Source organism: Lepidochelys kempii, chromosome 1, assembly GCF_965140285.1.
Source record: "Lepidochelys kempii isolate rLepKem1 chromosome 1, rLepKem1.hap1, whole genome shotgun sequence".
In the NCBI taxonomy this organism is placed as follows: Eukaryota; Metazoa; Chordata; order Testudines; family Cheloniidae; genus Lepidochelys; species Lepidochelys kempii.
The window spans coordinates 141,015,475-141,040,582 of NC_136380.1; the positions used below are offsets into that span (position 1 = coordinate 141,015,475).

Below are 25,108 nucleotides of genomic sequence, written 5' to 3' on the forward strand. Positions count from 1 at the left end.
CACGAACCTCAGTTATGAACACCTTGGGAATGGAGGTTGTTCATAACTCTGAACAAAACGTTACGGTTGTTCTTTCAAAAGTTTACAACTGAACATTGACTTAATACAGTTTTGAAACTTTACTATGCAGAAGAAAATGCTGCTTTTAACCATCTTAATTTAAATGAAACAAGCATAGAAACAGTTTCCTTACCCTGTCAAATCTTTTTTTTAAAACCTTATACGTATATTCACAGTCTCATCTGCTCACTTTATTGACTAAAATAACTGTTTACTACATTACACTCTTGTTAATCTCCTGTACCCCTTTACTTCATCTGTCCTCTCCTACTTGCTCCCTGTTCCCTTCCTCAGTCCCCTACCCTCCTACCCCTAGTCCCAAGTCTTGGTCTGCTCCTTACCCTTACACAGAGGAGTCTACCGTAATTCCAGATACACACAGAGTATACTCAGTTTTTCCTTTATGATGTACAAAACTGCACCCAGAAGAGAGGAGCAATGAGTGAAGTGCACCCTTGTGCACAACCTCTGCTAGTGCTAACACAGCTACGGTTTCTGCAATGCAATAAAATGTTTTGCTGATATGTTAAACTTTGCCATTTGGTGCTCTAGCTACATTTCCTGTGATAGCCCGTACAACTGAGCTATCTTAAAGTAGGTTCATTTTTATACAGCTTTCCCTATTGTTTAATATGGCTCACATTCTTTGTAGAGATTTCACATTAAAAAAAGAAACATAAGAAACTAATCAGTTCCCTTCCATCTTATCTCACCTGTTGAGGGTTTAATTTAAAAACAGAGTTAGAGCTAGGACTCTATGGCAGGAGTTCTCAACCTTTTCCTTTCTGAGCCTCCTCTCCCCTCACATTCTATAAAAACCTCCATGGTTCACCTGTGCCACAACAACTGTTTTGCTGCATATCCATTAAATTGATAGTTATACAGCCAAATATGCACACACACATATATAATATTAACAAAAGGATAATATAGGTACAAAAATTAAAAAAATGGATAGCATTTTTGTTTTACTTGCTCAGTATGAAACTTGTTGCTGGTGCTGACCCACAGGTTGGGTGGCCTGCTGAGGTGAGTCAGGGGTTGGAGGTAGCACTCCCTCCCTGTCCTCGCCACCCGGGGCTGAAGCCTGGTTTACTTTGATGCCCCCTCCGGAAATCTGCTCTCATCCCCCTAGGGAACCACGGACCCCCAATTGAGAACCACTGCTCTATAGCACACAATTATGTCCAGGATCTGGACAGCATTTCACAAGTATTTTGGATATCTGTCATGGTCAGAGTACCTCTACCCTTGTACTTGGAAATGTAATCTCCTGGATATCGATTCTTATCTTGTTTCCACACACAGAATACAAATCTTAAATCTCTACCCCGTCTTCAAAAGGTGTAGAATTTACATCAGACAGAAGGAAGGTAGGCAAGGAACTATTTCCAAGTCCAGTTAAGCCTAACTTAGATCTTTAAAAGGCACACACAATATGCTCCCTATAACTGCAGGTTCTTTGGAGAGAGGGAAGGAAAAGAAAAGAAAAGAAGAATCCACTTTCCAAGGATGCTAGATGTGTTCAAATTATTATTTTTAGATGAAATTTCTGAAAGAGATGAAGGGAGAATTTATTGTCACTGACAGTTTTGCTCCTTGCATCCATAATGCCCGTAAACCCTCCCCCCTCCACAATATGTTACTGTATCATCCTACATGATATTTTTGTAGTAAATCTCATTGTTTATTTTTATACTAGTGAATACCAGACAAACATATATGTTTAAACAACAAATTGTAGAGGTTAGTGATTTCTACTAATTGAATTTATGTGGTTTTTGGAAATTAAGTTCAAGTGAATTTACCAAAAAAGTGTGCTTTTCCCTTTGTGTTAATTATTTGGAGATCATCAATACCCTGTGATTTAAAGACCTTTATTGTAACTGTATTGACAGTTATATTTTGAATTACATATGGCACAACATTCCATGGGACCCCACTGCTGACTGTTCTAGGTTGCCAACTATCTAATCGCACAAACCCAAACACCCTTGTCCCACTCATGCCCCGAGGCCACAACCCTGCCCCCACCCCTTCTCCAAGGCCACGCTCCTGCTCACTCCATTCTTCCCTCCCTCGGTCACTCACTCTCTCCAACCCTCAATCACTTTCACCAGGTTGGGGCAGCGAGTTGGGGTGTGGGAGGGGGGTGCAGGCTCTGAGCTGGGAGGTGGGGCCGAGGGGTTTGGAGTGTGGGAGGGGGCTCCAGGCTGAGTGTGGGGCCTGGGGTGCAGGAAGGGTGTGGGCTGTGGGAGGGAGTTTGGGTGCATGATGGGGATAGAGGTGCGGGCTCCCTCTAGTCAGCGCTTACCTGGGGTGGCTCCCGGAAGCAACCAGCATGTCCGGCTCCTAGGCTCAGGGGCAGTCAGGGGCTCTGCATGGTGCCCCTGCCTGCAGGCACCACCCCTGCAGCTCCCATTGGCCATGGATCCCAGCCAATGGGAGCTGTGGAGTTGGCACTCATACAGGGACAGTGCGCAGAGAGCCCTTGGCCGCCCCTGAGCCTAGGAGCCAGACATACTGGTAGCTTCCGAGAGCCGCACGGAGCCAGGGCAGGCAGGGAGCCTGCCTTAGCCCCGCTGTGCCGCCGGACTTTTAGCAGCCTAAAATCTCCCAGATTTGTTTCAGTAGCCTCCGGGAGATTCGGCAATCCTAGACTGTTTATTCATAATGGCCAAAGTATGATTAAATCACGTTTTGATGTTGTAACTTATACACATCCAAGAGACCAATTTCAGAGTTGAACCTCCTACTCTACCCCTAATTCCGTTTATGTAAGGATCTCAAAACTGTGAAGGTGTTTCTAGGTATTATGTATTGAATGTTCTTGCAGCTATTACTTATGTACAATTGAGATCAGCATTAAACAGCATAGCACTCTGAGAATACAGGCTTCTAACAGCTTCTCCACTCTAGATACTTTGGCTACACCCCCTTCATATCACCGGTAATCACACGTCCTGCCAAAACATCAGTTACTAGTTTTATAAATTACAGTTATTGTGGAAAAGCCGCTCCTAAAATTGTTCAAATAAATAAATAAATAAAAGCAAAAGATGTTAAAAGTATTTAAAAGATAGACCTAGACTTATACCGCCTGCTGCCAGGCCCATGGAAGTTTTTCCATTGTTTTCAAATAGGATAAGCTCAGACCCATGACACACAAGAAGCAGAAAGATGGATGGCTTTATTATGCAGTGCCATTGTTATAGTGTCAATAGGGTGGGGGGAGGGGTGTGTCTGATGGTGAACGATCTATATAGTGAATGGATAATCTACAGTGAACTACTATTGCTATACACGTGTCACAAAACAAGAGTATGTTTGTCAGCACTGAGTGGTTTCAGTACTGCATCGCAAAGCTTGAAGCTTTCAATTTCCATCTCAATTTCCAACTCTCCAAATACAGGAACCATGATAGCCTGCATCGTTCATTGGCTGGAGCGATCATTCATGTTTAAAGGAGGACAGGCTCCAAAGGGAGACTCTGAAGCCTTCACTAGACACATTACATAAAACTTCCCTAACATAACTAGTCTAAATATCTTATTGATTTTTACACAGTGCTCAACACAGTAGAGCAGAAATTCCGTAAAGAGAACGACATCAAATTGGGAGAAGGACAAAAGGTTACTCACAAACAAACAATTTCAAACCCTAATAAAAAATTAATCACAAAAACAGTTCAGCATCCAAGATAACAGTTTGTGTCTAGTTTCAGTTTGATAGGAAAGTAAAACACTGAAAAAAATTAAAGGCTCTCTAATATAAACAACTGAACCATAATTACAGGAGGGCTAGTGCACCCCGCTCTAAAAGAATGAGCAACGGTTTAAGATTTTTAAATATCTGAATGCACAGTACTGTGGTAGTAAGCAGAAAAGATTCCAGAAGCAGTGAAATGAATGTCTACATTTTGAAAAACAACAAGGAGTCCAGTGGCACCTTGTTGCTTTTGTGGATGCAGACGAACATGGCTGCGACTTGACACCATACATTTTGAAGTTCCACTGCAAGTGTCACCACAATTGAGATGGAGCCGGGGTCAGTCTTACTGGTTTCTCCATTATAAATCTCTGGTTTCTGGGATTTTTAAAGCTCAGCTGTAAATATATGCTTCAGGCGAAAAAGTCTGTATTCAAGAATTGAGTCAGGGAATGTATTTTTCCCCCTCCAATGATTTTGAAAAGAAAAATCAGGCCAGTTTAAGTTAAAAAGTGGTTCAGATATCTTAACTCTCATTAGCCATTTTAAAAAATTACATAAATGTATTGTTAAGAAATTTAATCTACATTTTGATTTTTTAAAAAAGTCTTATTTTGTGTTTATTTACAATCCATTCCTTCCCCTGAATTTCTGCAAAATCTCTTGTTAATTTTCAGAGCAATGCATGCATGCATTCTCACGTAACTTAAATAACCTGATGGACTACAATAGCTCCACGGAGTCACTAGAATCTATTGGTTAGTGATCTGCAAAACAAAAAGTTGTCTCTTGATTTGACTGACAAATAGCGGACAAAAACAATAGTGGACAAAAACAAAAACAACAACAAAAAAACCCAAAACAGCAAGAACTATGAAGTAAAGAAAAGCCATTTGGAAAAGCTCATAAGAAATAAAATCATAATCTGATTTATATCTATCTAAAAATAATAATTACACACACGGCAATCATAATAAGCCTGTCAACTCAGATTCATAATGCTGCTAGATACCAAAATAATGGACTCAACAAGAACACTGGTTTCATGATCACAACAACACTTGGTAACACACACACACACACACACTACCCTGCTAACCCTTAGGATATATCTACAGAGCAACTAGACACCCCAGTTGGCCTGTGCTCACAAGGCTGTTTCATTGCTGTGTAGACATCCAGTCTGGGACTGGAGCTTGAGTTCTGGGATCCTCCCACCCCGCAGGGTCCCAGAGCTCGGGCTCCAGTATAAGCCTGAATGTTTACACTGCAATGAAATAGTCCTGCAGCACCGAGCCCTGTGAGCGGAGTTGACTGGCCCAAGCCAGCTGCAAGATTTATTTTGCTGTAAAGACATACCCTTAGTGGCCCACTTCAAACCCTTTTTGCATAACCATTCACGCCACTCCATTTCAAGTGGCTACCTACAACAAGCATTATCCCTTATGCCTATCTGTCCCAACTTGTATTTAGCTCAGACACTTTGATTACCCTTCCCAGACCTGAAGAAGAGCTCTGTGTGGCTTGAAAGCTTCTACCATCCACCAACAGAAGTAGGTCCAATAAAAGATATTACCTGTAGACAGCTTGAGCAGCACAGGAGCCAGCAAACAGAGCTGTAAACAGGGAAGTTTGAGTGGGAGTTTGAAAGGGGAGTTTGTCTTGGGGTGCCTGTTTGGGGTTTGTTTTTGCTGTGGGTGCTGGTGTTTTGGTGTGGTTTGTGTTCCCCAGATGAACAGGATTGAGGTGGGAAGGCTATGACAGATACAGAGGCAGCAGTGGGAGTGACCCATGTAGTGGGAGACACAATGAAGATGACTGGATGTGGAAGCTGCGGTATGTACATGATCCTGGAGGGGGAACCTGGAAAGAGTTTCGTCTGCATGAAGTGCCGTCTGATAGAGCTGATGGAAGAAAAGATCCGAGGATTGGAGATGCAGGTGGAAAGTCTGGTTGAATTTAGAAGGGGGTTCGAGCGGATGATGGAGCAAAGACATGAGGCAGCTGAAGGGAAAAGCTCAGACTTGCAGATGGAAGCAGGACTGAAGAACTCTGAGGGAAGACTGCTGGGTGAAGAAAATGGACAGTGGAAGCATGTGACTAAGAGAACCAGGCAGAGGAAAAGACTGGCTAGTGAAGGAAAAACAGAGCTCAAGAACAGGTTTGCAGAGTTGGAAAATGAAGAAGGGGCTCAGCAGGTGGTCACTGAAGGTGGAAGGGCAAGGAAGAAGAGAAGAACGGCTAGACCTATAGGAAAAGGGGACGAGTCAATGGAGACTACACCAAATATGAGCCCCAGGAGGATACAGGATGAGTTGAAGAGGATTACAAGGGAGAACAGGAATGGAAAGAACTTGCAGCCAGAAGGAACAGGGGATAGACTGGAGAATCGCACTGTCACCAGGAAAAGGCAGGTCTACGTGATCGGGAACTCCTTACTGAGAAGGATGGACAGGCCTGTAACCAGGGCTGATCCAGAGAATAGAAGGGTGTGCTGTTTTCCAGGTGCTAAGATATGGGATGTGGACCAGAAGTTGAAGAGGATCCTAAAGGGAATGGGAAAGAATCCACTGATCGTCCTTCATGTGGGAAACAAATGATACCGGTAGATTCTCGCTGGAACATATCAAGGGAGACAGGCTATGCCAGGCTGGGGAAGACGCTTAAGGAAATCGAGGCTCAGGTGATCTTCATTGAGATTCTGCCTGTTCCTAGAGAAGGGCAACAAAGGTGTGACAAAATTATGACTATCAACAGATGGCTCAGGCAGTGGTGCTATAAGGAGGGTTTGGGATGTATGGCCACTGGGAGGCATTCATGGACAGAGGACAGTTCTCTCAGGATGGACATCATCTGAGTAGGGAACGAAATAGACTTCTAGGATGGAGGCTGGCACAACTGATAAAGAGAGCTTTAAACTAGGAATTTGGGGGAGATGGTTGGGAGATGTCCAGGTAATCTCCACGCTGGATTTTAGCATTGAGAGGGAAGAAAACAAGGTTAGACAGGATACAACCGTGGGTAGGAGAATGGACATAAGGAGGAAGGGCAGTGTGGATACCAGTCTAATAGGTCATACTGGCTGTAGAATGTCCGTGCCTAATCGGGTAAAGAATGTGAGCGAGGCCAAACAGCAAAAATTAAGATTGGTTTGTACACCAATGCAAGGAGCCTAGGTAACAAAATGGAGGAGCTAGAGCTACTGGTGCAGGAAGTGAAACCAGATATTATAGGGGTAACAGAAACATGGTGGAATAGTCGTCATGACTGGACTACAGGTATTGAAAGGAATGTGCTGCTTAGGAAAGACAGAAATAAAAGTAAAGGTGGTGGGGTAGCATTATATATCAATAATGAGGTAGAACGTAAAGAAATAAGAAGCGATGGAATGGATAAGACAGACTCCGTCTGGGCAAAAATCACATTGGGGAAGAAAACTACCCGAGCCTCCCCTGGGATAGTGCTTGGGGTGTGCTATAGACCGCCGGGATCTAATTTGGATACGGATAGAGCCCTCTTTAATATTTTTAATGAAGTAAATACTAAGGGAAACTGCATGATCATGGGAGACTTTAACTTCCCAGATATAGACTGGAGGATGAGTGCTAGTAATAATAAGAGGGCTCAGATTTTCCTAGATGCGATAGCTGATGGATTCCTTCATCAAGTAGTTGCTGAACTGACTAAAGGGGATGCCATTTTAGATTTGGTTTTGGTGAGTAGTGAGGACCTCATAGAAGAAATGGTTACAGGGGACAACCTTGGTTCAACAGATCATGAGCTAATGCAGTTCAAACTGAACGGAAGGATTAACAAAAATAAATCTGCAACTAGGGTTTTTGATTTCAAAAGGGCTGACTTTCAAAAATTAAGAAAATTAGTTAGGGAAGTGGATTGGACTGAAGAACTTATGGATCTAAAGGCAGAGGAGGCCTGGGATTACTTCAAGTCAAAGCTGCAGAAGTTATCGGAAGCCTGCATCCCAAGAAAGGGGAAAAAACTCATAGGCAAGAGTTGTAGACCAAGCTGGAAGAGCAAGCATCTCAGAGGTGATTAAGAAAAATCAGAAAGCATACAGGGAGTGGAAGATGGGAAGGATCAGCAAGGAAAGCTACCTTAATGAGGTCAGAACATGTAGGGATAAAGTGAGAAAGGCTAAAAGTCAAGAAGAGTTGGACCTTGCAAAGGGAATTAAAACCAATAGTAAAAGCTTCAATAGCCATATAAATAATAAGAAAAGAAAGAAGTGGGACCGCTAAACACTGAGGATGGAGTGGAGGTTAAGGATAATCTAGGCATGGCCCAATATCCAAACAAATACTTTGCCTCAGTCTTTAATAAGGCTAATGAGGATCTTAGGGATAATGGTAGCATGACAAATGGGAATGAGGACATGGAGGTAGATACTACCATATCTGAGCTAGAAGCGAAACTCGAAAAGCTTAATGGGACTAAATCGGGGGGCCCAGATAATCTTCATCCAAGAATATTAAAGGAATTGGCACCCGAAATTGCAAGCCCATTAGCAAGAATTTTTAATGAATCTATAAACTCAGGGGTTGTACCGTATGACTGGAGAATTGCTAACATAGTTCCTATTTTTAAGAAAGGAAAAAAAAGTGATCCGGGTAACTACAGGCCTTTTAGTTTGACATCTGTAGTATGCAAGGTCTTGGAAAAAATTTTGAAGGAGAAAGCAGTTAAGGACATTGAGATCAATGGTAAATGGGACAAAATACAACATGGTTTTACAAAAGGTAGATCGTGCCAAACCAACCTGATTTCCTTCTTTGAGAGAGCAACAGATTTTTCAGACAAAGGAAATGCCGTGGATCTAATTTACCTAGATTTCAGTAAGGTGTTTGATATGGTGCCACATGGGGAATTATTAGTTAAATTGAAAAAGATGGTGATCAATATGAAAATTGAAAGGTGGATAAGGAATTGGTTAAAGGGAGACTACAGCGGGTCATACTGAAAGGTGAACTGTCAGGCTGGAGGGAGGTTACCAGTGGAGTTCCTCACGGATCGGTTTTGGGACCAATCTTATTTAATCTTTTTATTACTGACCTCGGCACAAAAAGTGGGTGTGCTAATAAAGTCTGCGGATGATACAAAGCTGGGAGGTATTGCCAATTTAGAGAAGGACTGGGATATCATACAGGAGGATCTGGATGACCTTGTAAACTGGAGTAATAGGAATAGGATGAAATTTAATAGTGAGAAGTGTAAGGTCATGCATTTAGGGATCAACAACAAGAATTCTAGTTATAAGCTGGGGATGCATCAATTAGAAGTAATGGAGGAGGAGAAGGACCTTGGAGTATTGGTTGCTCACAGGATGACTATGAGCCGCCAATGTGATATGGCTGTGAAAAAAGCTAATGCGGTCTTCGGATGCCTCAGGCGAGGTATTTCCAGTAGAGATAAGAAGGTTTTAGTACCATTATACAAGGCACTGGTGAGACCTCACCTGGAATACTGTGCAGTTCTGGTCTCCCATGTTTAAGAAGGATGAATTCAAACTGGAACAGGTACAGAGAAGGGCTACTAGGATGATCCGAGGAATGGAAAACTTGTCTTATGAAAGGAGACTCAAGGCGCTTGGCTTGTTTAGCCTAACCAAAAGAAGGTTGAGGGGAGATATGATTGCTCTCTATAAATATACCAGAGAGATAAATACCGGAGAGGGAGAGGAGTTATTTAAGCTCAGTACCAATGTGGACACAAGAACAAATGGATATAAACTGGACATCAGGAAGCTTAGGCTTGAAATTAGATGAAGGTTTCTAACCATCAGAGGAGTGAAGTTCTGGAACAGCCTTCCAAGGGAAGCAGTGGGGGCAAAAGACCTATCTGGCTTTAAGATTAAACTCGATAAGTTTATGGAGGAGATGGTATGATGGGATAACATGATTTTGGCAATTAACTGATCTTTAACTATTCATGGTAAATAGGCCCAATGGCCTGTGATTGGGATGTTAGATGGGGTGGGATCTGAGTTACTACAGAGAATTCTTTCCTGGGTATCTGGTTGGTGAATCTTGCCCACATGCTTAGAGTTCAGCTGATCGCCATATTTGGGATCAGGAAGGAATTTTCCTCCAGGGCAGATTGGAAGAGGCCCTGGGGGTTTTTTGCCTTCCTCTGTAGCATGGGGCACGGGTCACTTGCTGGAGGATTCTCTGCACCTTGAAGTCTTTAAACCACGATTTGAGAACTTCAATAGCTCAGACATAGGTGAGAGGTTAATTGTAGGAGTGGGTGGGTGAGATTCTGTGGCCTGCATTGTGCACGAGGTCAGACTAGATGATTATAATGGTCCCTTCTGAACTTAATATCTATGAATCTATGAACCTCACCTATCCTGTCTCTCTCATAATAATTAGATTCTAATATCCTCAGTAGAGTTGTTAAAGACAGCCTCTATCTTGCCAGCACTTATGCATGTCAGTAACTTTACGCACGTAATTAGCCCAATGACTTCATTGGGACTATCTGCATGGTGAAGTTCTGCAGAGGAATAAGTGTTTGCAGGATTAGGCCCTACACATGCACCTAGGGAGGTTTTAAATACATTTAATATAAATACTTTTGCTCCATAAAGAACAACTTCACAAAGGAGATAACTTTCATTTACATCAGAACAAAACAAATCCTATCTCCTTTCAAGTATTTGTCATAGTTTTCCCTGTCATTGTTTCATTACAAAAATATTTGTAAATGTACAAAATTTTCTTTTCCCCCTACTTAATCCTGAATTTGTGGCAACCATTTCATGAGAACTGATTACGATTTCAAATACAGGATTACACACACAGAAAAAGGCACAATAGAGCTCTGATTTTATTGCATAATTGCTTAAAAGAAGAAGGTGGGTGGGGCCATAAATAGCTTTTACTTAAATACGTATTTGCAATACTAAGAGAAAATGCACAAAACAATCTCTACATTTAAATGTTCTTACAGCTGCACATTTGTCATGGCTCGATCCTCTTAAATTGTCGGACATAAGCATAAATAAAACAATGGAATTCAGCTAAAGTTTGAAAACTAAAACCCACAAAAAGCAAAGAAAGAAGTGAAACAGGAAAAATTATGCTGATGAATAAATTTACGTTGAGACATGCATGCTGGTTTTCTGTGGTGAACTTTAGACGTTCTTGTTGCAAGATTATTATTAGCACAGTGGTTTTTTACTACACAATCATTTTTTCCATCTATATTTCACCAAAACTATCTAGTAACAAGAGCAATTTAGCTCTTTTTATGGTAATGCTGTTTTTAGAAATGCCTTTATAAAATAATAGTTTTGCCATTAGCTTGCTAAACTAAATACACTCAGATTTTGGTCTTTTTTTATCCTAGTACTGCAGAGGTGCTAACAGGCCACTTCACTCTGAGTGGTCTGTTACAATGTGTGTTAACTACTTATTGTAAACAATCTGTTCTAGGTCCTTGTATTTAGCTGTAGCATTGAGTACCTTTCCCAGACCTGAAGAGCTCCATGTACCTCAAAAGTTTGTCTCTCTCACCAACAGAAGTTGGTCCAAAAAAGTATTACCTCACCCATCTTGTTCCTCTATTAACCTACCTGACAGATAAGCAGGGAAGTAAAGCATCACCACTCCTCATCTACAGTGACACAGTTTGAGTAAACGTGACCACCAATAAAAACCAACAACACAGTTACAAGCAGAAACACAAAGCAATAATTGTTCAGTTTCTGGTAACAATGGAGTTCTTTAACACTCTTTTTGTGCTTATTTTACAATGTTTAAAGGGATTCATTCTACAAAATATACATTGACAAATGCTTAAAATGCAATTTGCATATGTTCTGGATTTACATTTTCCCTATTTGTACAACCATAAACTGCAATATCATAGATAATGTTTTTATTTCACGGTACAACAGACACAGTCGAGGTTTTCATCTCAAGGCCAAAAGACCAAAAAGATCAAGACGCTTCACCGCAGCCTTTGATAGGCCGAGAGACTATTTGCACTTGATCTGAGCTCCAAGAAGCCAAGAAGCTGTTACATACAGTGCATTTTAAAAAGAAAAGGAGTACTTGTGGCACCTTAGAGACTAACCAATTTATTTGAGCATGAGCTTTCGTGAGCTACAGCTCACTTCATCGGATGCATACATTGCATACAGTGCATTTTAAAACTTCTTTTGGTAAAACACAGGTTTGGGCCAATACATATTTACTCTGTGCTGTATTTTTGGTAATGTCGGATTCCTTGCTCCTGCTGCAACCTGAGACTGAACATCTACACCGCAATTAAACAGCTCCATAGCCCAAGCCCCGCAAAACCCAGTCAGCTGGCACAGGCCAACCATCAGTGTCTAATTACAGTATAGACATATCCCAAGAGGCTAAAGCCCTAAGCTCTGGCCTGTGACGGAATCAGATGACAGCAGGTCACATGATGGTAGCCAAAAAATGAGGCTTCTACAGGATGGGCTGCCTGTTCACACACTGGGATAGACCTGCAGGGAACAGGCTGATCCCATCAAGGGCAGGACTTCAAAGTAATCATGAGGCTAGTACATACACCCCCTAAGACAGGAGTGGCCAACCTGTGGCTCCGGAGCCACATGCAGCTCTTCAGAAGTTAATACGCGGCTCCTTGTATAGGCACTGATTCTGGGGCTGGAGCTACAGGCGCCAACTTTCCAGTGTGCCAGGGGGTGCTCACTGCTCACCCCCTGGCTCTGCAACAGGCCCTGCCCCCCTGCACCTCTTCCCACCCCCTCCCCTGAGCCTGCCATGCCCTCGTTCCTCCCCACCAGAGCCTCCTGCATGCCACGAAACAGCTGATCGGGAGGTGCGGGGAGGAAGGGGGAGACGCTGATTGGAGGGGCTGCTGGTGGGTGGAAGACACAGGGAGCGGGTGGTGGGAGCTAATGGGGGGGCTGCTGACGTATTACGGTGGCTCTTTGGCAATGTACATTGGTCAGTTCTGGCTCCTTCTCAGGCTCAGGTTGGCCACCCCTGCCCTAGAAGGAAGGCTATGGAGAACCCTGCACCAGGAGTATAAGTGCTACTATCCCTAGAAAGAGGGGAGAATAATTGGCGCCTGGGAGGGACAAAGAAACTATGTTTATTTTGGGTTACTGCGTAATAACCAGACTACCAGAGGGAAAATGTTATTTCAAATACCTGAGTGCAAGTAAGTTTGGCTCATGAAGAAAACAGAGGCTGGGGTGGTTATGTTGTCATGCAGTGAGGGTGGCTCATGCTGACCCACGCTCTGCAACACTGGGGAATGATGGCATTTGTCACTGTAGGTTCAAATGGGGAAAGATTCTGCTGGCGGGGTGTTCTGATCAAATCTCTTGTTGTTGTGCAGCGGGGACAATCAATTATTTTTTGTCAAGGTCCAAATTTATTCAGCAAGGTATAGCCAAGGTACAGACTCCAAAGAAAACATAAAAAAAATAATGAAAACAAGTACATAAAAAGATTTCAGGGTACATTAAAAAGCATCCCGATTTGACTTGCGGTCTACCTATTGACTACCCCTGTTGTACAGTCATGGAGTCCTGGACTCCCAAGTTAGGCTTTCAGGGTGTGTTGGGTCACAATAGCATACGGAGACAGGTAGCGGAGAAATCAGGTCACTGTAAAGAATGGGATCATGGATCCACATGCCTGACACATGCTTCGGGATAGCCTAGACCAGAGATGGGCAAACTATGGCCCACAGGGCCAGACAGTCCTGCCCGGCCCTTGAGCTCCCGGCCAGGGAGGCTAGCCCCTGCCCCCCCTCCCCTACTGCCCCCCCTCCTCCACAGCCATGGCGCCGTGCAGGCAGCGCTCTGGGCGGTGGAGCTGCGCGCTCCTGCAGGGCAGCGCTGCAACGTGTTTGGCACCGGCTGGGCGGCATGGCTGCCAGACATGGTAAGGGGGCGGGGTGGTTGGATATGCGTGGGAGTCCCCGGGGGTCTGTTAGGGGGTGGGGGTGTGGATGGGGTTGGGGCAGTCAGGGAACAGGGAGCAGGGGAGGTTGGATAGGGGGTGGGATCCCGGGGGGGGGGCGGTGAGGGGTGAGGGATCCGGGAGGGGCTATCAAGGGACAAGGAGCAGGGGGGGTTGGTTGGGTCAAGGGTTCTGAGGGGGGCAGTCAGGGGGCAGGAAGAGGCAGGGGTCAGATAGTGGGAGGGGACCAGGCTGTTTGGGGACGCAGCCATCCCTACCCAGCCCTCAATACAGTTTTGCAAACCCAATGTGGCCTTCTGGCCAAAAAGTTTGCCCACCCCTGGCCTAGACTCTACCTCTACATCCCCAGTTCAAGTCAGTGGTAGAAGAAATTCATTATCATTTGTTCTCAATGTGAAATTTTAGTCTCCGTCCAGCTCGTGGTTGGAGGTGTCCATGTTATTTAAAAAGGGAAAAAAACAACTACTATCACAACAAATGGCAGTAATTGGCACTCCAACTGGCAGCCCCTTAAAAAAGTTTAAGAACTGAATGGCCATGGTGACCAACAAACGTTCAGCTAGAATACTGTGGCAGCATTCCTTGTCCTTTCCAGGGATAACGAGAGAACTTGTCTCCAGGGATGTTAATCCAGCGTCTTTCAAAAGCACCAAATTCACTTGAAAGTTTAAAAAAAAGAAAGATATTGAAGGCCCTAAAGGATTGGTATTATGTAGCTGTAAAATATTATTAACTATAAAAGCCAAAATCATGAGAACTTCAAGAGGAATGTACTTTCATTTCTCCCCCTCAACTCCCAAGAGAATGACATGTGTGGATCATGAATCTAAATAGCTCCAATACACCCTGCCTCATAATAATTATGCTAGAAAGATACCTGTGAAGCTCTAGTAAATGTATGTAGTCAGGCGTTAGCAGGGTGAAAAGGAGGGGGGGGGAGCCCTGTAAACAACACAGTCTCCAACATAAGCTTCTAAACTGCTTCCCACTAGATTCTAGACAGGCAATACAACACTTAAAACACATTTACATGAAGACAAGTTAGTCAAATGCAATTCTCAATATTAAATGTAAGCAGTCTCACCCCAAACCAGAATGAACACCCTTTATAAAATATTACCAGGAATGCCTTTAGGTGACCTAAATTTAACCCCACATTTTTTAAAAGTGACCTTCACTTCTAATTTTTATTTCATTTGAAACTAAACACATTTTAAAACTGTTAGTTATTTTTCACCACTTATACTGTTTGCTTATTTCTGCATTTCATTCATCTTGAACAATTAAAATGGACTGGATGCTTTTCCTTTGACTAGAAATTGGTCTCTAGTCTTTCTTTCTGGGTCTGATGTCTTGGCACAACATTGTTATTTGGGTTCACAGGAAAGAAGACTTAAAAAACAAACCTCCATTTTCATACATATATGTTAATGATCTCCCTATACAATTTATGCCATTGTCTATTCATCCTCACAAAAATCAGGTGCAACAACAACTACTCAGAGTACAGGCTTGCTAAAATTCACCATGGTGGCATTTAGTATTACAATCCCTGATGTCTTTTCTTGCCCATCTGATATGTCGTCACACTGTAAAATTTCCATTGTAACTGCTGCGAATTGTGAGATATTTGGAAGAAGATGAAATTATTAATATTATGCAAAGGATTTCCATAGTTCCACAGGAATCAATGGAACTCTACCTGTGAGACTAAGTTTGTGCATGGGAGTAACCCTTTGTAGTGAGAATTGTTAAACCCCATAGTTCTATCATATACCTCCAGAATCATGTGTCACTTCTAAGTCATCTTACACACAGAAAAAAAAAATCCCACAGAATTCATAATCTAATAATTTTAAAGATGGCATCACCCAAAGGATATCAGTCATAGCCTTACAGATGTAGTGGTTCTACCTACACCATTCCTTCCAACATTTATATTATACAAACATCCAACTTGTCCTTGACTAAACAGTAAGGAATAATCCTGCAAAGGCAGGGGGTGAACATGATGTCAAAACAGGTCTTTTCTACCTTTAGTTTCCAGGAGTCTATGATTTTTTACTGCAAATACCGTTATTGCATCTCAAGAGTTATAACTTCTCCCACAGAGGAAAGAAAAGGACAGATCTGTTCTGTTCTAGGGCCTCTGTATATCCAAAATTGTAGGGTTTTGGCCCTTTTTGTTTTGTTTTTTTAAATAAGGCAATTGTATCTGAAGGTTTCCAAGCACCTTAAAATAATTTATCTAAAGAAGAAGAAGAATTTCTCATGGCAACATGAGTTAATAGTAAAACAAATGCTGGACCTAGTATAAAAGAGCCCCAATCCAATACACATAAATAACCAACCTATCCACCCACACAAAAACAAGCTAAAGAGGAAATATTTGGAACCTGGAAGGAAGCCAGAAATGAACTCAGACATATATATCGAAAGGAAGAGAATTACAAAGTCACAGCTCCACAGTGATAAAGGCACTGCCCCCAACCTTTCAAGATTGCATTGGGAAAGAGTCACCACATAGACTCCTGCAAATCAACAGCACATGCTGCGATGAATACTAGCACAAGAGACTATCCTCCAAATATGTTGGTCCCACAGATTCAAACCATTTGCACAATGCAAAGTTCAGATAGAAGAAAGTGTCCAAAGGAAGTTGTGATGAAGGCCTTCTGTACAGAAGCATGAGAGTAAGATACCACTACTTTGAAAACTTACCCCAAAATGGTAAATTCTGCTCTAATTGGGTTCTTCCTCTCCTTTCCTCTGCCTCTGGCTTAGAGGCTCAAGCAGAGAAAAACAAATTCTTAGTTTCATTCTCACTGGATAAAAAAATGTAAGTTTAGAATCCTCTACTGAAAATTCCAACAACAAATGTAACAACAACAACAAATGTCCTTTATATAAATCAACTATATGCTTCAAAATGGAACTTGTTTTCTTCAGGAAAAACAAAACAGAAAGCAAAGGATAATTAGCTTGCCGAGCAGTCTTTTTTTTAAATTTTCATTTTATACATTGAACGGTCTTCACAACAAACCGATGTAGTGGTGGTATTAGTACTGTATAATCAATTACTTAATGTATAACATATGTAATAAAGGAACCAACAATAGGAAACATTAAAAAGGAATACATTTAAGTATCATCCATAAATTAAATCAGCTGTCAGTTGTGCTGCTGCCAATAAGTCACTGACAAGCCACTTCTTCAAAATACTACTCTTTACAAATAAGTTATCACAATATGCAATACTATGAAACAAACTAGAATAGATGTACTGAACTGGAGGCATATGACATTATATATCCCTTGCATAATTTAAACATACATTTTAAAAAACTGCACTTATAAGCCAACAAGTATTAAAGCTTTCTTTTTATGATGTCTGCCTTGCTATTAAGAAGAGGGTGGGAGGGAAATAAAATATGAAAGTATCTGTCCTGTATGTCAAAAATTGAAGCATTTTTGCCCATTTAATTCTTTTGCACTGGACCCTAAGGCAGTAGTGCCCAAACTTCTCCTGTTGCACCACTCCTTACCAGTAACGGAATCTGTCCGTGCCCCCAGTCCATTAAAGCACAGTTGGCTCAGCAGAGGAGCGCGGGCTGAAGGTGGAGCTGGGGACAGAACAGTGGAGGGGGGGAGGGGGGGAGGAAGCAGCGCATGGGGGGGTGGGGGAGCTGGGGCTAGAGGCAGATCTGGCCGGGGGGGCAGAGAGGGCAGAGCTAAACTGGAACAAGAGCAGGGGATGGAGTGGAGCTGTGGGGCTGCAGCTGGGCTGGGGGCAGAATGGAACTCCCTCCCCCACTGCCCATGGGGGTTGGCCCAGGCCCCTCCATAAATGTTCCTCTGCACCCCACTGGGGGGCATGCTCCACAGTTTGGGGACCTAAGGTAACAAATTTAATTATTTTTCCTCGAGGCCTTAAAGAGCAGGGCTATTGACTTTTATTTCTAAGAACGAAGTGGCAATCAAGAGGCATTGTAGCCCACTGCCTCTCAAGAATTAATCTATATTTAATGAGGGGTTTTTTATAATAGAAATCTTATCAGAATGCAACAATTAATGGCAACACTCCACCAAGTACACAAAAGGACTTGAAGGGCTCCACTGGCCAATTAAGCAGATAAACTTCCAAGTGTGGACACTGTTGTATTCCTCAGTCTGCAGATAACTTAAGCCCCTCTGGAGATGCCATAGCTTTCAGAAGCAGTTACTGAGCAAAATTAACAAGGTCACAGTCAGTTTCACTACCGTTATTCAGAACTTTGCGGGCAGCAATAAAATCAACAAGAATCAAGTAAAGTCAAGAGCACTATATCAGAAGCAGATACAGGAAGCTTTATGGGAGGCTGCCGGGTTGGGATGCTGGAGGAGTGACAAAGGACCTGTCCACCACCAAGCAGCAGCCAGAAGGCTGGGGCAAAGATAATAGAGTGGCTAACAACTATTGGGATGCTCTGGGGGTATGTGGGAAGGAAAGAATAATGCTCTCTCCTCTCTAGCAGCCTGATCAGGGCTGTGGAAGCTTTATAGTTATAAGCAACACCTACATGTCCAAGTCTTTATATAAAAGAGGGAGCCCTGTGAAGAGTTCAAGAACAGGATCCCCCAAGGAATAGCAGTACCCTCTCCACTAACAGGGGATAGGGTAGGATGGGCTTCTCAAGAGGTTTTAGCAGACACATCATCGTCTTTGAAATTCAACTGATTTGCAGTATTTAGAGGCTTATTTTCTGCTTTAATACAAAGAGGGAGTCAATGGAGCTTGGCAGCTCTTCTGACCTCAAGCATCAGTGCAGTTACGCATAGTTTTCTGCCCTCTGTTTCACGGATTCTAAAAACCTGGCTTTATACAGCAACTTTACACAACTCCAGTTGCACTTGTAGCCTGCAAATAAAGGGTCTACAAGTCTGCTAACAGTACTTGCAAGTCACCTGGGGTAAACTGACAAGGATGAAGATAGTCTAACCTGTCATAGTCTAGTGTAGCATACAATTTACCAGTGCTGCACCACTAGATCACACACACCAGTTCCCTTTGTAAATTAAAGCCAGCAAGTGTGGGTTTTCACCACAGTTTCCTGCTTTCTGCATCTTCATTTGCTATCAGCAAAATCTAACTGTCTCAACTGCCGCTGCATTTTCAAGTACAGTTTGTTACACTGAAAGCATGGTTTGACTAGGAATTCAATGTTTTTCTTAACTTCCATCTGCTTCCGAATGACATTTCTCAACACCAAAAGAAAGAGGAACAAATTTAGCACACACTGCCTGTATTACCCAGAAGTTCAGTGTCCAGACACATTTAATCTTTTGCAGACTCAGCACGAACATTAACAACAAAAAACATTTTACAGATTAAAAATAGAAGTTCAATCAACTTTCCTTGCCACAGAATTTGCCTCCTCTTCTTTTCCTGTATCTCCTTTAAAAAAAAATAAATCTGTATCTGGAGGATATGGGGTATTAGAGCAGATACAGGGAGGGGATTTGTTTGTATTTATACCTCTCCACCTGCGAAATCTGAGAGGCAAGAATCATAAAAGGATAAGAGATATTTCTTAAACACGATTAAAAATATCAGTTTCATGCGTCATTGTTTATAGTAACAGAAGTGAGTTGACTGCAGAATCTAAAATTAGGTCTTGAATGAGGAACACAAAGTATTTTCACACATATTTAGACAAAACTTTTCCCACGTCATCTTTCACTAGACCAGATGTACATCTTGACAATAGACAAAAACATGGAAGTGGGAAAACGATATCTTAAGTACCTGTATAGTTGCTCCATTGAACTGAAGGTCATTTATCACAAATATGCCCCTCTACTCTCCCTATAAAACTTATACTTACAGCATTTGTTTTTGATGGCTGTTTTGTATGTTTTCAGTACATTTGGCTTGCAGATTCAAGAGCAGGAAATAGCCTTCCTGTAACTTCATAGTGAAAGTCCCTTGATGAATAAGGCTACTGAAGTTGTAAATATAACACCATCACCCGCTTTCCTTTCCCCTTTCTTTCTCACATCTGTCTTTTTATTCTCGGTCTCTTCATTAGAATATTCTCTTGTAATCTGTATTTTTAGTCTTTTCTTTTCTCTCACTCTGTGGAGATGAAAACTTCATTCTGGTTACAGGTACTTCAAAAAGTATTTCCAGTGCCACCTGCTCTTACCCCCATATTCTGTTTTTAATTTCCTCCACCACTCTCCCCCAAACCATGATTTAATACATTTCATTCTCTTTACCTCCTAAGCATCCCTATTCTCTCTTGACAATCTTCTACCCACTTCCAACTGCACTTCTGAAATCCACACATACTACTTAATTTTTATGATTTAAGCAACTTTGATTGCCTAATCCCCCAAGTTTTAGATATCTATAAAGTTCCTGATGAGCCTGGGATGCTCTCATAACCTTATTAAACAGCAAACCAATTCTAGGAAGAGCACATTTTCCATCATAATCCAGATCTTATCCCCCCAACTCAATCTACATGTTTATCTACCTCAGGACTGGTCTAAAATGTAATAACCAGAACTGCTCATCCTCCTCTTGCTCTAGACTAGCGTTTCTCATATGCAGCCACCATGGCTGCATGAGGCCACCAGCGACTTCTCTTGCAGCCACAGCCTCCTAGGCAGTGATGGGGGATGGCAAAGCTGCAGCCCCCACCCCCAGGGCCGCCAGCAGTGGTTGGACTCTGCTCACCTTTGGAGACAAAAAAGCTGGAGGAGCGGGCAGCCAGTGAGTTCCCCGCCTTGCCAGGGCTGGTGGGGTCAGGATTCAGCCCTTGGGTAGTGGGTGGCAGGCTCCATTAAAAAAAAAAAAAAAAAAAAAAAAGCTTCCTTGCATATATGTATTCTGATGACATGCAATCTCCTTTGTACAGCAGACCTATTGCTATTGTTGTGACCTTACAATAACTATTTTTTCTTTAGTGCTATTTTCTTTTTGTTATAAACTAGTTTGTCAGTATTATGGCATGTACTGATCAAGGAGGTTTATGGGTAACAAATCCAAGATTTTCAGATAGTACTCATGCCTACAATCTCCAACCCTCCTATAAAGTCCAGTGCAGCAAATACCTCACTGAAACCATCCCCCAATTTGCAGGCACAAGTAGGGTTGCTTCAATGCCCTTATACCAATGTTTGAGTTAAACAGGGGTTGTGACTTTTCTGCAGTCCTGTCACAGCTTTCATGGCCACCCAATCCATGTAATCACAGACTCGGTGCCCATACTACTACCCTTCCCATAGCTAAACCATGAAAACCTTCCATGATGGGCAATGTGCAACTGGCACTGAATCCACCCCAATGCCTGCAGGGAGTGCAGTTCTGTTTGCCTGCTCCTCATCCTTCTTTGGCACAAAAGAATAGCTGCAGTTCCCTGTATTAGAGGCCTGTCACAGCCCCTCCACTCACAGGTGAAATTTTACCTTTACGCAGGTATATGAACATATATGTAAAACGTTTCACTGCGAAGAGCTACTATTTTCACCTCTGAGAGCAACTATTTTGATATTCTGAAGTAGGGTAGGATGCCACATACCAGAAACATCAAGACACACTGAAAAAGTAGTGATCATTTTGAACACAGCTCCCAAAAGCAAGTTACACCTACTTGATATTGTTGTGAACATCCTTAGGAATCCTCAGGAATTCAAGAGAGGCGCAGTGAACATGAGTGAGTATATTTATGTATGTGATTATTATATACTTGCATTAATTTTATTTGCCATGGTTATCATGCTTGACAAGCTTTCCCAACGTGACTATGTCCATGCTGAATTGTAGTTCTATCAAGTTTAAGGAGATTATGGATAAAACAAATTGAAGCAGCAGGTGAGGTTATGCACTTTTGAGATTCTCGCACAGTATTATTTTTTTTTAAAGAATGTATGTCAGAAACTTTTTCCTATTACAGTTGTATCCAACTGGAATACGGAAGGTTCCACAAAGGAAAAGCAAATTTTACTCTGTGTTCTGGTTGACTATGAGAAAGAGCACGTGCGTAATCTGGTTTTCAGTTCTTTTGAAAATAGCTTTATATGCTGATTAAGCAAAAACTGCAGTTTTATTGATATTGCATGTAATGTATATGTTTATATTGGCCTTAAGTTCTTTTTTATTGAGAAAAATGGTAAAATTTTGAGATCATTTGATTAGATGCACATGTTTGCGATCATTTAGAAAGTACAGGAGGTAACAAAACTTAGATACAGTAGAACCTCAGAGTTACGAACACCTCGGGAATAGAAGTTGTTCATAACTTTGAAATGTTCGTAACTCTGAACAAAACATTACGGTTGTTCTTTCAAAAGTTTGCAACTGAACATTGACTTAAGACAGCTTTAAAAACTACTATGAAGAAGAAAAATGCTGCTTTCCCTTTATTTTTGAAGAGGTTTACATTTAACATTGCACTGCTTTTGTGGGGGAGGGAGGTCTCTGCCGCTGCCTGATTGCTTACTTCCAGTTCCAAATGAGCTGTGTGGTTGACGGGTCAGTTTGTAACTCTGTTGTTCGTAACACTGAGGTCCTACTGTATTATAGGAGAATCTGGCAAGCAACCCCTACACTTAGGTTGTCTAACACTTTCCATTATAGAAGTCTTGCAACCCTTTTTTTGGGAAACTAACATTATCATTGTCTGCAACAGACCTCAAAAACATTTTCTTTTTCTTTTCTTTTTGGGGCGGGGGGGGCGGGGGGAGGATTTTGAGAAGCTTTCAAAAAAAGTTTAATAAAAAAAAATCTTCCACAAAATAGTTTCTTCCTCCTTTAACCAGATGTAGAACTTCCTACCCACTACTCAAAAAATGACACTTTGACAAGGACTACAAGGAACAATATTCAATCCTGCATCAGTAACAGATGCTTTATATGTTTGAAGTCCAACATGCAATGGCTCTGCACAGCTAGAAACAGGACCTTTATACCATTGGAAAGAGGACATTCTCTCAGACCCTTAAGGGCTGCAATATCAGTCTTGAAAATCCCAATACTGGTGTCTAGAAAAGCTACTTTAGTAATGTATTCTGGTTATTATGCCTCCCTTGGACTCCTACAGAGCTAGGTTCATAGTAACTGTCGCCTCAAAGCTACATCAAGATCTGCAAACAACGACCCCTGAACCAAGAAGACTCAGTATAGGCATATGGGTCCCCACTCGCAGGTCCCAGTACAAGATCATGGTGGATGCTCTTACGGGAGGAGGGGAACAAAGAAGAGCCTCCACACAAGATATTAAAGAACACTTGAAAACATTCCTAAAAATAGTATTTCTGCACCATATTTGGCACATTCTAGAAACATGAACGGGAGTTGTGGTATAAAGATTTTAAAGACATTTGTTTGGAAAAAAATCTGCATAACTCACTCATAGCTTCACTATTTGTGAATAACGCATCTACCCCAAGCTTATGCTGATAAAGCAGGGGTGGGCAAACTTTCTGGCCCGAGGGCCACATGTGGGTGGGGAAATTGTATGCAGGGCTATGAATGTAGGGCTGGGGCAGGGGTGCAGGAGGGAGTGCAGGGTGTGGAAAGGGGTGCAGCAGGGGGGCTCAAGGCAGGGGGTTGGGGAACAGGAGGCATACAGGGTGTGGTCTCCGGCCTGGCACCACTTACCCTCGAGTGGCTCTAGGGTGGCAGTGGCATGCAGTGGGGCTAAGGCAGGCTCTGACCCCACGCCACTCCCGGAAGTGGCCAGCATATCCAGCAATGGCTCTTGGGGGTGAGGTGCGGCAGGTGGCTTCGCCGCACGCTGCCCTCACCAGAGGGTGGGTACCACCCCCAAAGCTCCCATTGGCCATGGTTCCCTGTTCCTGGCCAATGATAGCTGGAGGAGGTTGGTGCCTGCAGGCAAGGGCAGTGCACGGAGCCCTCTGCTCCCCCAGGGGCTGCAGGGATGTGGTGCTGGCTGCTTCCGGGAGTGGTGTGGGGCCAGGGCAGGCAGGGAGCCTGCCTTAGCCCTGCTGTGCCATCAGGCTGGCAATCCTGCAGGCCGGATTGAAAGCCCTGATGGACCGCATCCAGCCCATAGTTTGCCCTCTCCTGTGATAAAGCCTTTACATCACACCATAATGCACTCTAGATATCTATAAATAGATACTGTATATGAGAGAGAAGATATTACAAACAGCATGAGTCATACAAGGAACTGAGTTTTGGAGGATGGCTTTGTCCTAAAAGTTAATTTTGTTTTCAGACCATGGAGCTGCAATAACCACTGCAGAGCAGGAAAAAGGTTTGTCTATTTATTTATTTTTAATGATATCGTAACTACACTAGATATCCACACAAATGCATTCTCTACTTTGTAATGCAACATGATTCAAAAAAATACTAATAGCAGCATGATATAAAAAGACTGCTTTTCAGTCAAACAACAATACAAGCTAGTAAGTACAATATACAAGAACTGTTTCACTTTGTACTCACTCTTACAAAGTTGTCAGGGAACAAACCTCTTCTGCCTTTGAGCTGTCCTTCCCACCAGCCTCCAGTCTCTTTCTTGATATTGGTGATTATGTCACCTACTGTGATTGTCAGCTCATCATCATGTTGAGCCTTGTAGTCAAATTCCACTATCGCCTCCACTAAAAAAGAAACAGCCACATGTTGCAGAGAGTTAGAGACAGTATTTATTTGCAGTCAGGTTGATTAAAGTTTTCATGGCTTCAGAGATAAAAAGAAAAAACCAACCAACCAACCAACCCGGTAACAGCCGCTCAGCAACAGGAATAGCATCAGATTAACCTTGAAGACTTCATACAACAGCAGCATATTATGGACAAGTGCTGGTGGGGGGAGATCCTTTGAGAAACCTTTTATGACTGGTTGACAGACAGCAATTTGAATCAGTTTATTTTATATTTATCTTTTAATTTAAAAAAAATCAATTTGTGTCACTGCAGCAGTATCCATTCAGATGTAAGCATTACAAACTGGTGTCTACTTCTGGGAAAAGGTTATGGTTTTTCTCCCTCTTACTTTATAAATACTTGCTTTATTTCAGTACTATTCTGAAATGGTGTTCAAATCCACACCATTCAAAACCATAATCCTTTACTCAGTTTGCCAGGCACATCATTGCTACCCCCAGAAGCAATTATTAAAATTTCTGCATGATGCTAAATTTCTCTATAACAATCTCTCAATAAGCAAGATGTATCCAGAAATGCAGAGCTCAGCTTGGCAAAGTTTTGCTTTGTGCATATACTCTCTTAGGATTTCACTGAGGAGGAAAAATTGATGTTCACTTGCAAAATGACAATGCATCAGAGGATGTGAAATTCAAATATTACTATTGCTCCAAAATGTCAAAACACACACACACACACTTATTTGTTGCTGCTCCTATACCAGT

General features: G+C 42.3%; 1 protein-coding gene across 5 annotated transcripts in view; it reads right to left on the reverse strand.

Annotated features, from left to right (window-relative positions):
- SH3KBP1 (SH3 domain containing kinase binding protein 1) overlaps positions 1 to 25,108 on the reverse strand; it is a 339,502-nt gene that overhangs the window by 263,770 nt on the left and 50,624 nt on the right. For 3 of the 5 annotated variants that reach the window (XM_073356811.2, XM_078854184.1, XM_078854185.1), the window contains exon 2: positions 24,181 to 24,338. In XM_073356811.2, the coding sequence (XP_073212912.1) occupies positions 24,181 to 24,338 (158 nt within the window). Of the gene's footprint in view, positions 1 to 19,585; positions 19,740 to 24,180; positions 24,339 to 25,108 lie in introns of those variants that run through there. The other 2 variants (XM_073356821.1, XM_073356827.1) reach the window with 2 other exon arrangements.